The sequence below is a fragment of the Drosophila montana genome, unplaced genomic scaffold (assembly GCF_035044405.1).
Source record: "Drosophila montana isolate Dmon_TW-CO22-7 unplaced genomic scaffold, ASM3504440v1 contig_3240_1, whole genome shotgun sequence".
Lineage (NCBI taxonomy): Eukaryota > Metazoa > Arthropoda > Insecta > Diptera > Drosophilidae > Drosophila > Drosophila montana.
Window position 1 is genome coordinate 628,634 of NW_026998122.1, and position 14,294 is coordinate 642,927.

General features: G+C 44.3%; 2 protein-coding genes and 1 long non-coding RNA gene across 4 annotated transcripts; 2 read left to right on the top strand and 1 right to left on the bottom strand.

Moving 5' to 3' along the window:
- Nucleotides 1-367: 367 nt before the first annotated feature.
- On the top strand, nt 368-7,632 carry LOC135433942 (uncharacterized). The gene is made up of 2 exons (XR_010437161.1): nt 368-504; nt 6,236-7,632. It is a non-coding gene; the product is annotated as an uncharacterized LOC135433942 (long non-coding RNA).
- cue (Protein cueball) lies at nt 389-7,442 on the bottom strand. The gene is made up of 4 exons (XM_064690244.1): nt 7,305-7,442; nt 1,857-3,213; nt 1,461-1,791; nt 389-1,404 (listed from the first exon to the last, which is right to left on the bottom strand). The coding sequence occupies exons 1-4, from the start codon at nt 7,399-7,401 to the stop codon at nt 1,285-1,287; spliced, it is 1,905 nt and encodes a 634-aa protein (XP_064546314.1). The 5' UTR covers nt 7,402-7,442; the 3' UTR covers nt 389-1,284.
- A 684-nt stretch (nt 7,633-8,316) lies between the features above and the next one.
- Nucleotides 8,317-14,210, top strand: Psa (puromycin-sensitive aminopeptidase). 2 transcript variants are annotated; one of them, XM_064690123.1, is made up of 7 exons: nt 8,317-8,395; nt 8,675-8,740; nt 8,891-9,531; nt 11,277-12,093; nt 12,154-13,478; nt 13,539-13,661; nt 13,719-14,210. In XM_064690123.1, exons 1-7 carry the CDS (start codon nt 8,332-8,334, stop codon nt 13,926-13,928), a joined length of 3,246 nt encoding a protein of 1,081 aa, XP_064546193.1. In that variant the 5' UTR covers nt 8,317-8,331; the 3' UTR covers nt 13,929-14,210. The 2 variants fall into 2 exon arrangements, with proteins under 2 accessions (XP_064546193.1, XP_064546195.1); XM_064690125.1 differs by lacking the exon at nt 8,675-8,740.
- Nucleotides 14,211-14,294: the final 84 nt, after the last annotated feature.

Here is a 14,294-nt window from a genome sequence, read left to right on the forward strand (position 1 = left end):
CTTAGTCATCGATATTAGAAATTTGATTCATTTTTAAATGCGTTAAAAAGTGGTTGGTTCGTCGGTTAAATAATTGTCATTTGACTTGTCAAAACACAAAAAACACCATTAAAATAATATCATTGTGAGTGTACGTGACTAATAGCTTAAAATATAAACAAAAAATTTATAATATATATATATATATATATATATATAAAGTAAAGTGTCATGATGCTTACTCTTTGTGACTAACTCCTGATGTCAAATACAAATGCATTCGGTCAGGCGATGTGCAGAAAGCTCTTGAGGTGTTGTTGTAGCTGACTGCTATTCGCTGTTCATGTGTGTGTTTGTTAAACAAAAGCAAAAGTGCAGTACAAACAGCACACTTAACAAGTTCACTTGATTATTAAAACAAACATACTCTTGTTTATTGTTCAACCAGTGTCTTATTAGTTACAATTAAAATCTAATTTACGCATATTTACAACTCGCATTCGCAGAGGCTACGATCTATTGTATGTAAGTATGTAATTATGTAAGTACACAAAGGCAATTTTGGTGTGAACAGATTTGATGTTATAGGCATGGCAGTTAGATTTGTCATGACATTTGACCGATCAGCAGAGACTATGTTATATATATATGTGTGTGTGTGTGTGTGTTTGATTTTATGTTAATGGGATTATGTTAAGGAACTGTTTAAACAGATACGTTTGCTGCCACGTTTCAAAAGTTCTTACAATTCATTTTTGTTACTTTCTTCTTTTATTATTATTATTTACAACAGTTTAACCGTTGTGAATCACATTTTTGCCTCATTGTGCAAGTGGCAATTATTTATGAACTCAGCCGCATTTAACTATATACTATATATGTATATATATATATGTATGTGTGATTTAAAGCTAATGTCAGTCAGAAGACTTTTCTGCATTTCAATTAAAACCTTTTCAATTTCTCAAAACATAGTTTTTGCCACAAAATGATTTCCTTCAACCGATCTCAAGCTAAAACTTAAAAACTACATGAACGTTACATGGTGAAATTCCTCAAAAATAATAAATAAATGAGACCAAAACTAAACGTAAAAAATTGCTAAGTACACGTTTGCTTCAATTAAGTATGAATTCTGCTAGGTCTTTGTATATGTGCGAGCTTTGGTAGAGCACCTGGCGACGACGACGACGACGACGGAGACGACGAGCCGGCTGTGGGGGGCGGCACCAGCTTTTCAAGCTCGAATGCCGCCCTGATCCTTATCCGTGCACGACGTGAACGTTAATTCAATTGGACAGGCGCCTAGGTTAATAGATCATCTTCCATATTGTGTATCAGTATCTTCTTGTCCTCCTTGACGCAGGGCGCTTTTCTGTCGCGCGCCGCAAATTGTTGCTCCACCAGCTTGGGATCGAAACAGGGCTGTAAATAAGTACACAATTAGCTACTGATTGGAATTGCATTTTAGTTATCCGCACCGTTTCGCAAATGTTCATGTTGCAGCAGTTCTCTATCGTGATCTCGCACTGCTCGGTGGCCAGCGGGCGATTGGTGAGCGGCGTGTCGCTGGAGGAGTTCAAGCGGGCCTGTTTGCGCACCACGAAGGTCTTCTTGATGCGCGGCCGTTTGGGCTTGTAGATGAGACGCAGGCCGTGCACAATGACCGCCACAAGCGCCAGGCTGGACACAATGCCCACCACGAGCACAATGATCACAGAGCCCGAGCGGAGGCTGGGCCCGTCGCCGCACAGAGGCGCCGCCTGGTATTCCGTCACAATTGTGCCGTTGGTTAGCCGCAATTCCTCGCAGCTGTTGGAGCAAAGAAAAAGGGGGTTTAGTGATGAACGCTGGGCAGCTAAGCGAATGGTACTCACATGTCCACACAGCTGGCGGGCACAAATGCATCCGGATGCTGCTTCAAGTGTTGACAGTAGCTGGCGCAATGCGCCGTCTCGTTGTGCTCGCAGCGTGTGCCCGTGAAATTCTCACGGCAATCGCAGCTCAGCTCGCCGCTCTCCTTGTCCACGAGGCAGTGGCCATCGTTGAGGCAGTGCCCGTTGCATTTATAGTACTCACAGCGTTCGCCATAGAAGTCCTCCTGGCAGTAGCATTTGGGATAGCCCATGTCGGAGATTTCGCAGGTGCCGTGCACACAGAAATTATGGCATTCGTATATCTCGCAGCGTGACCCCTTGTAGCCCACCGGGCATATGCAGAAGTTACCCCTGCTCATGTAGCTGGCTCCGTTCAGGCAATGCTCACGCTCCAGTTCATCCATGCGCTCCTCCGCGGCGCTGCGTTCGTGTGTTTTATTGTTGAGCCTGTTGTCCAGGCGCTGTTTGACCTTCCTCACCACGCTGGCGCAGTGCGCATCCTTCTGCAGGTGTTGATAGAAACCCGTGCGCGCCACTATGCCGTACACATCCTCCTTCCAGCTGGCCAGCTTTGTGGGTTGCGGCTGCACTTCGCTGGAATTCGTCGCTGACATGTTGTACGCCGGCTTGGGATAGCTCCAAACGGCTTTGTCCGCCTTGTCTGTCCAGTAGATGGTGTCCTCCGTGATGGCCAGCTGTATGGGGCTCTGATGCTTGTCCTTGAGCACCAACTGGCGATCGCTGCCGTCGAGGCGTGCGCTCTCCAAGGCATAGAAGATGCCCACCTTGTCGTCAATCCAGAATATGCGATCCGACAGCTGATCGATCACAATGCCGCGCGGCATATCGATATCCTGCTTGACGACTGTCTGCCTGCCCGTGCCGTTCAAGCCGATGCGCTCCACGGTCGCATGATTGATCTTGCAGTTCGTCCAGTACAGCTGACGGCGGCAGATATCCACAGCCACGCCGTCGGGCCGGCCGCCCTCGGCGCTCAAGTCGACCAGCACCTTAGGGGGTTCCGTGTACAGCGTATCGATGCTGGCAAAGTAGATCTTGCTTTGGCGCATGTCCGCCCAGAAGAGATTGCGATTGAGCGGATCGTAGGCCAGTCCGGATACCGAATCATTGCCCGTCCGTTGCACCGCCTGCTCCACGATGTGGGAGGCAACCGTTGCATCGCGTCGCAGCGAGAAAATGCTGCCGTTCTGATGCTGCTGATCGTTGAAATAGATCAGCTCCTCGGCCTCATCGAAGGCCAATGCGGACAGCTCCTCGAATTCGTGTGCTGCTGAGCCAATTGTGCGCCATCTGTTGTCCAGAAACAGAATCTTGTCGCGCAGCGTAACGGCAAAGTCTGAAAAATGCAAGTGTTGCATTAGTCGGCATTCACGCTCAAGCGATTGTTGTTATCGATGACTATCGATAAGATAAGGCAGGCCGTAAATAACTAACAAATGTTCGATGGTAGGGAGGGGGGGGGGGGGGTAATGGTGCAGGAGCATTGCAAATTAAGTTCAATAAATCGCATTCAATTAAGTTAGCGCCACATGTCCCGTTGCTCTGCCCCGCGCCCTCTTACACTGTCCATATATCTCTCTTTCTCGCCCGCTCTCTTTGTTTTGATCATAAAAGTCGTAACGTATTTCAATCAAAGTTCGCTTTTGATTTTGATAAATTTAGAATTTAGATTTGAGTTTCAATTAATTACGCGCCATTTTTGTATGCTGAACCCATTCACAATGACTTAAAATTTTGGTTAGTGTAAATGAGAGAGAAGAAACGCTTTCTTCTAGATCATCTAAAGATCTAAAGATCGCACGCGATGATCTCGAAGACTAAAAAAGTTAAATATTATATGTAATAACTCCTCATATTTATATAATATCAATAAAAAGTGATAGATGGTTTTTTAAGCATAGCTCGGGGTATTAAATTTAAGAGTTTGTCATATTTAAGATCAGAGAATTACATGAAGACAGGACTTTAGTTAGTCATGAATGCATTGGATGATGCACTGCATCTGTTGCACAACTTTCCCGAATGCGGGTAATCGAATAATTAATGTTCAATCGAGTCTGGACTGATAAGATAACGTGTATTATGAACCCAGGTTTCAGACAAAAAAAAAATCCCATGTGAAAATCCCCAATGCAAAAAACAAAAATATGCACAGGTCAAGACGTAATTAAAATGATGGCGGGCCAGGTATGCATCCCACAGAGACGTAATATGCATGATGGGGAAACACAAGAAAGACCCTCCCACCTGCACTATATATTATACACGGTTAGTCAGATTCCAGAACTGTTAAAAGCCAAAAAAAGAAGGCGTTTACAACCCGATTTCTTTTTAATCGTTTGCCGAACCGGTTGCTAAAAAGGGGCGCTTTAATTTTGGCCAACATTCCAGCTGTTAATTAGGCAGTTTTTTAATTGATAATGATGAAGTACGCCTGCCAATAAAACAAAACAAATAAAGCAAACAGCATGCACGGGCCTCACGGAAATGGAAGCAGAACTACCTGAAAAAACAGCTGACCCGGCAGCAGTTCCGTAACGGATATACAAATTGCGTGTAGATCCGAAGGCTGCAACAGGTGTCTGGCTGGCTTTCACTTTCACACACACGATCCGGCAAATAGCTTATTGAACAACACTTGACTCGACTGGCCATTTGGCGATTTGGCGATTTGGCGATTTGGCCATTTGGCCATTTGGCGATTTGGCCATTAGCCCTAGCCGCAGTCCGCAATTTGTTTTTTGTGGGTCACTGTCGCGTGCAAAGCATCTGCGCGTGGCTAACTCGCCGGGCAGGTTGAATTTGCAAAAAAAAAAAAATTTAAAAACAAAGTAAATAGCAAACAAAATGTAGGTTTATCTTTAGAGTGCCAAAGTCGAAATACCCTTTCAGACAATCAGCAGGTGCGCGGTACAACATTTCGAGTCTTAGCCTTTGCTCCTAGGGGAGATCGAATGATATAGGGGTTCGACATTGGTTTCAACTGAGGATATCTTGGAAAACAACAAGATCTTATGTCAGCTATAATAATATATATAGAGATATACAGCTATAAAGCAAGGTTCAACCGTTATACTAGCTGAAAACCTGAGATGAGTTACATTTCGCTTGACAAATTTATAATACACTTTTGCCAGGGTATGGCAAATATTTATATATGGACTGTTCATTAGTTTATACCCATATATATACAGGTATGCATATATTTGGCTCTAATAGACGTCAGTCTGTCTAATTGGCGAACCTTTCCAACGCTTTGGCTTTTAGTCTTGAGCATAGTTTAACCTTCGCACTAAGGGGCTTTGAGGTCAACGGCTTATCGATGCAGAAAATGTTGAATTCAAAATAAGTTAACATGTTTGCAATCGTTGGCAAAATAAATAAAGTTCAATCAAATAGTTAATTGATTCGTTTATAGATCGATGACTCACATTAAGTTCGTGATAGATAATAAACTATGAAATTATCGACTGTAATTGCCCAAAAACCAGCAAAAACTTTAGCTTCTAATTGTGGCAACAAATGTAAAAAAAAACTTAAATTGTTTGTATTTTGTTTTAAATAAGGTTTTTGCGTCGCCAAAATTTTTAAAATATCATCTAATGGTCATTGACATTGACCTAACGTCCGATAGATAATCCAAATGAACTCTGCTGGCGCATACAAAATTTCATTAATTTAAAAATATCTCTAAACAGAGATTTTATAGGCTTTCGATGCACTTTACTTGAGAGTCCGAGCTCCAATCTAATATAAAGAATTTAATCTTTCAGGATTACAAATGTTTATGGAAATGGATTCCGTCCTTAGTTTTCAGTTTTTGTAATGAAGAAGAAAGAAACATATATATATATATATATATATATGTATACTGAAATCTGCATTCAGAGTCAGTTTTCAAGATCCATTTCAAAGCTAATACATATTTAAGTGAGATACATTTAGCATACTACGTACTATGTAAATATAAACACATTTGAAAATTTATGGAGAACCCTTGGAATACCCTATAGTCATTGGCCCTGAAAGGGTATATTGAAGCAGCTCAAATTCACATTCAAACTTACAGATTATAAGAGTCTGAGAGTTCAAATTTGGAATGAAGTCTTTCTCTCTATCGATAACTACACAAACTGCCCTAAATCGATAAATATCGGGTTTTAAGACCGTCTTAACCATAGGATAGAAGATGTATAGCTGGAGCTGAAGGGTATCTAGCTGTCGATCTGCCCTAATCTCTAGAGTGCTCGCATGCAGGTGCATTGATCTGACAAAATGAATTTAGTCTTAAAACCTGTTCAATAAAATCAATTTTAAGTAAAATTATAAACATCTAATGTAACCTATCTATATTTCAGGCGGCAACAAGTTGTTATATGACTGCAAATCATATCCACTTGAATGCGAGGCAACACGTGGATTTCTTGATAGCCGATCACTTATCGTAACTGTAACTGGAATATACATACATACATATGTATGGACAGTAAATCACACACACACACGCACACATACATATTTATGTGCACACGCACACATTTTCAGAATTCGCCTCGAATTGCCTAGCTGAAATTCCAACAGAGAGCAACAACAAAACTGATTGAATTTACTTGGCGTCAGCGCCGGAGTTGGACGCCGGAGTAAACTGAGAGCTCCGAGTAAACAAAAGTCGCAAGCTTTTTGTTGAAACGAAGCTGGGTGTCAGGCGAGACCAAAATGTTGTAGAAAAAAACAAAAAAAAAAAACAATCAAATCAGCAAAAAGTGAAAGAAAACAAATTAACAAAACCGGCAAATTTTGCGGCATACGTGACAATTAAGCAACTATAAATGGCGGCTATGGGATTGTTTTTTTTTTCTCTGTCTCTGCTGCAGAGAACCGTCGCAGCGCTCTCTCCGCTCAGCGGGGGTGAAAGTGCGCGTGCAACATTGTTGGAATATAGGCGCTAGGATATACCGAAACTACAACTGGTTTATGAAATTCCAAAATGAGTGAACTTGAATTGATAAACATCATCTGTGATAAGGCAAATGCGTAGCTAAAACAGATTGATACGAAGAAAACAAAATGGCATAATCAGCTGATGGTTAGCATAACGTAAACGCACACGCCACCACAAGTATGCGAGACACGTACATATAATCGCAAGCATGGCCAAAAATATAGACACGGTCACATTCATAAAAAGGCTAGAATCTCTTTATTTGCCTAGCTGAAACACTTAAATGTCAACCGATTATGTAATCAAGCATAAAGCAAACGCATTGTCTGCTGCCAACTCGATGGCAAATTGATTTCTGTTAAAGAGCGGGGCACACTGTTACGTTCAGGTGCACTGGCAGCGTTGCCACAGCAATGCAACACTTTCTAACCAATTCTGACAGAAAATTGTATAATAGCTGCTGTTTAAGAAAAACACACACTTACCCCAGGCAATTGGCGATGCATCTGCTAATGGCGAGCATATATTCAAAACAATAAACAAGACAGCTACACCAAACTGTTGCGATGAACACAATTTCATTTTATATTTGATGCGCGAAAAATTGAAATTACAGTGGAGAATTGCAAATGGATGCACGAATTTTATTGTACGGTTATTCCTCCTTCTGGCAAGTGCAATTTGAGCTGGAAGTCAGAGTAAATGTCGAGCGGGAAGCATGTGCTGTCTATTCTTACGTGAATATTCACTGAGGGGTTTTAAAAGAAACCGACCCAACGTAGTGCACAACCGAATAACTTATCATTTACTAAATCGGTTTTTACTGCCGCCACAGCGAACAACCCTTGGGTATCGGTGTGCATTTCCAGCTGTGGTGTTTTTTAGTACTTTTGTGTTGTGCCAGCGTTGCCATATTGTCGAAATGAGGATTTTAAAAAAACCCATTTTAATTGAGTTCTGTGTGAACAGTGATATACGTTATGTGTGCTATAAGTGAATATATGCAATGTAATAAAACTTAAATTTAAATTGAATAAAATAAATTATACAAATAAGATAAAACTCTTATTGATGTTTGTAAATCCCACTTCAAAAATGGTATAAGATACAGTGAGGCAGGCAAAAACTGCGTAAGATAATGAATCTTGCGATTTATGGAATATTATTATTGGTGCGAGCTTACTCAGCATATTTTGACACAACATTTAAGATAGATCATCAGCAAATTACCTTCCAAATTTTGTGCTTTTACTTGACCCCAAAAAGTCTCATTTAAAAAACGATCAAAGTTAAAAACCAAAAATCCGTTATTACCCTATAACAGTAAATATTTCAAGTTACATATCGATACAAATTTATCGATATCCCAACATTACAAATGTCGTACTGCAAGTTGCAACGTGTGAGAGATACATATCAAGAGTGTTGGTAAACAGCTAGAAGGTCGAACTCACTTAATGCGCTACCGATAAAACGTTTTATTTTTAAAATTGAATTCAACGTTGCAGTGCCATGTACAAAAATGCGTTAAAAGGAGGTATACGTACAGCAAAGCAGGCCTGGAAATTCAGAAACGGTAATAACACACGTACTCAGTGAACATTTTTTATAACAGCAAACAATACGGCTGCATAACAACACGTCTGTAGAGTGCGCAATCAGCTGTGCGGTCCAATACCAAAACGTACCAAGCGCAAGTGGGTCACACTGAAAGCGTGTTGTTTTTTTTTCGTCAGCAGAAGCCGCCAGCAGCTGCCCGCAGTATTCATTCACTCTCTAATAAATTTTCTGCAAAAATTAACTAATATAATTCAGTTAAATTTATCGTAAGTGCATTCAAACGTCATACTTGCAGAACTTGGCAAACTCAATTTGGATTTAGCTAAAGCCAATTCCGATTTTGAGCAGCATTTGTGCGAAGGTGAGAGAACAGTACAGCCACCCGCAGTCCCCCACAGTACCCCGCAGTCCCCCTTGTCGTAATAATATAAACACAATTAAAAACCGCTCGTAAAAGCAGTGATAACAATAATAATAATAATCCTTTGTGCCAGCTATCTTCCACTTCTAGTTTCAGTTTGCAAGCAACCAAAGCTGTTCCCGCTGCACGCCTCCCCCGCATCCAAGCAACAGTTACTAAACAAACCAACAGCACTGTGGAAACTGGCTCGCCAGAGCTTTCGGTGCTGCGCTTGTGCTTTTACTAACGCCCCATCGTTGCGCCTCCGTTTTCGCCTCCGCCTGTACCATTGCCTTAACTGCGTTGATAAGCATTCTGCCCATCTACGTGCAGAGACTTGCCACCTCAATACTCTGGTATCATCGAAGCAATTTGTGAAGGTGCAAAAACAGTTTTATCGCGACTATTCGGACATATCGCTGGGCGCACCACTCAAGACCAGCGACGCCCCACTGCTGGGCGATCTGTGCAGTCGTTATCGTGACATACTTGCCCACACCTCGGCGGACTTGGTTGGAGCTGGGCCCGTACTAGGCAAAGGATCACAATTAAGCCATAATCGTCGCATACACAGCTGCTGCAGTCATCTTCGTCAGGCGGAGCAGTCGAACGGTTACAACAATATGGCACAATCGGTGGTCACCCAATTTAAGCGCCTGCCCACAAATGTGGTGCCCAAGCACTACGAGCTAATCCTGCAGCCTGATCTGGAGGCATTCAGTTTTACGGGCAAGACAATTGTGCAAATCAGTGTAAGTACCGTTACGTTTCGCTAAGTTTTCGTTCACTTTCGCTTTCACTTTGACTACAAATCATAAATATGTATGTATGTGTCTCTTGTATGCAGGTCTCTTTTTCTTTCTCTTTAGCTCTGCGCGCGAGTGTGTGTGCGTGTGTGTGTGCTTGTTTATTTCATTTCTGACGTGTGCAAAAAACTCATACCTTCTCCCTTACACACACACATGAGCGCGCGCGCGCGCTCCGCCTAGTCTGTACGTGTATGTGTGTGTGTGCCATTTTCTCTTTATGCTGCAATTTGCATGCAGGCTACGTTCAGACATGTCGTTGACAAGGAAATGTTTCTTTGTTATGGGTTGACACCAAGCAATGACTGGCACTTATTGCAAATTTATTTGTTTTTATGGCGCACTGCGCCACACCATTTGCCCCCCGTTTACTGGCAACGCCGCCGCCACTGCTGATCTCATAACGGTATACACATTCTGTTTACCTTTCTGCGCGCATCCGAAGACGCAGCAGCAACGGGTTTGGGCTTTGACTTTTTGATCGCCCATCAAATACACCATTTATAGAAAAAAAGAAGATAAAAAACTTAATACTTGTCCAAATCTTAACGGCGGCTGCTGCTACTTTAACTGATATACAACCAAAACGGGTTTTTTCGGCGGCTACTCAAAGCCGGAAACCGGGCTAGCAAAATATTCGCATACAGTATATATTTGATATGACGAACATGCGTTTTGCCAACTTATCCTTTAAGTTAACATGAGAAGAAAACAATTCAATTAGTTAATATGCATCAATTGCTTTAGCACAGCGACAAATTTTGTGCAGTATAAAAATGGTTTACTATAGGCAATGCTCACTGTAGATCAATTATGACCTTGAAATAACGGTATATTGCGAATCTGCTTTCGTTTGGATCGCTTCAACTCGTTCTACCTTTTGTATTCCCTTTAAAAATGGATAGGAGGAGTATTTTAGACTTGTGTGAATGTATGTAACAAGCTGAAAAACATGCATACTCTTTATCAACATGCAAAACCTAGTCCAAATATCTATCTACGTGCTTCTGCATATGTGCTCTCATTTTATATATGATCTCTTTTTTCTCGTATACGATACGCAGATTAATATATTTTTTTAATTTTTGATAACAGCCTCTGCTACGCTATAATCTCTCTATCTAATCGATTGTCACGTCTAGCTTGAATCTGTTATTTTTTTTTTTTGTAGTTATACGTGTGTGCATGTGTATTTGTGAAGAAGAATAATCTCTGTGCTTTTCCTCTTACTGTTCTTTATTTCTTAACTGCGATTCTCATTCTTACTCTTACTCACACTCTCTTTTACTCTCGCTCCCATAACCTTTTATTTTCACTCCCACTCTCTTACTTTCACTTCCAATCTCTCCTTCTTTTACTGCCACTCTGTCTCCGCGTGTGCTGTCTTCCTCCTCCTCTCCCATTCTTACATCTAAATCTTTAACCCTTACTTGAATTCATGAAAATCGCATAGAAAAGCTTTTAATTTAGGTGACTAACACTCACTCACCTTTAGTCTTGGTCTATTGTCTGTATATTGTAAGTGGCAATATTATTCGAAGCATCATGCTAAAGGGTATCTTCTAGTCGGGCACTCTAACTGCATTTTTATGCCAGTTGATGACAGCACTGAATGCTGCACGATCGTTGACTTATTGCCCCTTTTTTGCTAGAACCATTCTAATTGCCTGTTATTATTCTGCTCGATCCAGGTCAAAGAGCCAACGCGACGCATCACCCTCAATGCGCTGGACATAATTATCGAGGGGGCGGAGTTTCAGTATGAGTGCGAGAAACTGAAAGCGGATCGCATCAGCTACTCCAAGGAGAATGAAACGGCCGTACTGGAATTCGGGGAGTTATTGCCGGCGGGCACGGCTGGTGTGCTCTACATGTCCTTCACGGGCGAGCTGAATGACAAAATGAAGGGCTTCTATCGGAGCAAATATTTCACGGCCAGCGGCGAGGAGCGCTATGCGGGCGTCACCCAGTTCGAGGCGACCGATGCGCGTCGCTGTTTTCCCTGCTGGGATGAGCCGGCGATTAAGGCCACCTTCGACATAACGCTGGTGGTGCCCAAGGATCGTGTGGCGCTGTCCAACATGCCCGTGAAAAAGGAGGACATCCTGCCCAGCGGATTGCGTCGCGTGCGCTTCGATCGCACACCCATCATGTCCACCTATCTGGTGGCCGTCGTTGTGGGTGAATACGATTTTGTGGAGGCCAAATCGGACGATGGGGTCATTGTGCGCGTCTTTACGCCCGTGGGCAAGAGGGATCAGGGCCAGTTCGCCCTGGAGGTGGCCACCAAGGTGCTGCCCTACTACAAGAGCTATTTCAATATTGCCTATCCGCTGCCCAAGATGGATCTGATTGCCATATCGGACTTCTCCGCGGGCGCCATGGAGAACTGGGGTCTGGTCACCTATCGCGAAACCTTCGTCCTGGTGGATCCCAAGAACACCTCGCTCATGCGCAAGCAGTCGATCGCCCTCACCGTGGGCCACGAGATCGCCCACCAGTGGTTCGGTAAGCAGGCAGTCCCCAGTCCCGGAATGATCCTCCTTTCTGATAATTATGTATTTTTAGGCAATCTGGTGACCATGGAATGGTGGACGCATCTGTGGCTCAACGAGGGCTACGCCTCGTTTGTGGAGTTCCTGTGCGTGCATCATCTGTTTCCCGAGTACGATATCTGGACACAGTTCGTGACAGACATGTATACGCGCGCCCTGGAGCTGGATTCGTTGAAGAACTCGCATCCCATTGAGGTGCCCGTCGGTCATCCATCGGAGATAGATGAGATCTTCGATGAGATTAGCTACAACAAGGGCGCCTCGGTCATACGCATGCTCCACGATTACATTGGCGAGGATGACTTTCGCAAGGGCATGAATCTCTATTTGACGCGGCATCAGTATAGCAACACCTGCACCGAGGATTTGTGGGAGGCACTGCAGGAGGCTAGCTCCAAGAATGTGGGCGCTGTCATGTCCAGCTGGACCAAGTACAAAGGCTTTCCCGTCGTCAGTGTCGAGTCCGAGCAGAAGAGCAAGACGCAGCGTCTGCTGCGGCTTACCCAGAGAAAATTCACCGCCGACGGCTCGAAGGCGGACGAGGATTGCCTGTGGGTGGTGCCCATATCGGTGTCCACATCGCGCAATCCCAATCAGATAGCCAAGACCTTTCTGCTGGAAAAGGCCTCCATGGAGGTGGTGCTGGACAATGTCTCCGAGGGGGATTGGATCAAAATCAATCCCGGCACCGTTGGCTACTATCGCACCCGCTACTCCGAGGCGATGCTGGGCCAGCTGCTGCCGGCCGTGGAGAACATGGAGCTGCCGCCGCTGGACAGGCTGGGCCTGATCGATGACATGTTCGCCATGGTGCAGGCGGGCCAGGCCAGCACCGTTGATGTGCTCCAACTGGTCGGCTCCTATCGCAACGAGACCAACTACACCGTGTGGACAGCCATCACCAATTCGCTTGCCAACCTCCATATTCTGATCTCCCACACAGAACTCATGGATGACTTCAACAGCTTTGGACGCAGCCTGTACGAACCGGTGGCCAAGCGGCTCGACTGGGAGCCGCGCGACAATGAGAATCATTTGGACACGCTGCTGCGGAGCCTGGTACTGACACGTCTCGTATCCTTCCGCAGTCCCGAGATCACAGAGGAGGCGCGCAAACGCTTCCGCAGCCATGTCAATGGCACCAAGTCGCTGCCCGCCGATTTGCGCAGCACCTGCTACAAGGCCGTGCTGCAGGATGGCGATGAGGGGATCTTTGAGGAAATGCTCACGCTTTACCGTTCGACCGATCTGCACGAGGAACAGGATCGCATCAGCCGAGCACTCGGCTGCATTGGCGACGTGAAGCTGCTCCGTCGCGTCATCGACTTTGCCATGTCGGTAAGTAGCCGGAGACGATTTATATACCTGCCGGGTCATTAATCTTGTTTGTGATCTTAGGGTGAGGTGCGCGCCCAGGACTCGGTGTTCGTCATTGTTGCCGTGGCGGTTAATCCCAAGGGTCGCGACATGGCCTGGGAGTTCTTCAAGGAGAACAACAAGCAGCTGCTGGAACAGTATCAGGTAACTTTTCAAGCCTCGATTTCTGGACTCTCAACTGATCCCAAATCTTTTTTCCAGGGCGGTTTTTTGCTGACGCGTCTCATCAAATATTTGATTGAGAATTTCGCCTCCGAGGAGAAGGCGCGCGAAGTCGAGGAGTTCTTCAAAACCAACTTGATACCCGGCTGTGATCGCACCGTCTCGCAGGCCGTCGAAACAATACGCCTGAATGCCGCTTGGCTCCAGCGCGATCGTGAGAAGCTGACCCAGTTTCTTACCGAGATGTAGGCGTGGCCCGGCCATGACCCATACCAAAGCATTTAGCAACAACTACAACTATAACAAGAACACGACCAAAGCTGTCACAAAAACCAACCCCGACCCATGCCCCTCGCAACCAACCCCCTGTCCCCGCCCCTAAGTGAGCCAAATAGGTTAGCATTATTAAGCAGCAACAACAACTGACTCCTCGGCATCCTCTCACGGCCCCGCAACCGGAGAGCCCAGCGGCATTTAAGACCGAGTTCAAAGAAAAAAAAAAACAAAAATGTGCACTTCTATTATACAAAAGTTATGTTGAGTTTACGACGATAAATAAATGCAATTCAAATTACAAATAAGAACGAATGGTTTTTCTGATATTACAATGCAAAA

Excerpts from the sequence above, each read along its gene's own strand:
- Psa (XM_064690123.1), top strand. The coding sequence starts at position 8,332 with ATGTACAAAAATGCGTTAAAAGGAGGTATACGTACAGCAAAGCAGGCC. Across the intron at positions 13,479-13,538 it reads TCATCGACTTTGCCATGTCG|GGTGAGGTGCGCGCCCAGGA; the intron begins GTAAGTAGCCGG and ends TTGTGATCTTAG. Across the intron at positions 13,662-13,718 it reads AGCTGCTGGAACAGTATCAG|GGCGGTTTTTTGCTGACGCG; the intron begins GTAACTTTTCAA and ends TCTTTTTTCCAG.
- cue (XM_064690244.1), bottom strand. The coding sequence starts at position 7,401 with ATGAAATTGTGTTCATCGCAACAGTTTGGTGTAGCTGTCTTGTTTATT. Across the intron at positions 3,214-7,304 it reads TGCATCGCCAATTGCCTGGG|ACTTTGCCGTTACGCTGCGC; the intron begins GTAAGTGTGTGT and ends TGCATTTTTCAG. Across the intron at positions 1,792-1,856 it reads CCCGCCAGCTGTGTGGACAT|CTGCGAGGAATTGCGGCTAA; the intron begins GTGAGTACCATT and ends TTGCTCCAACAG.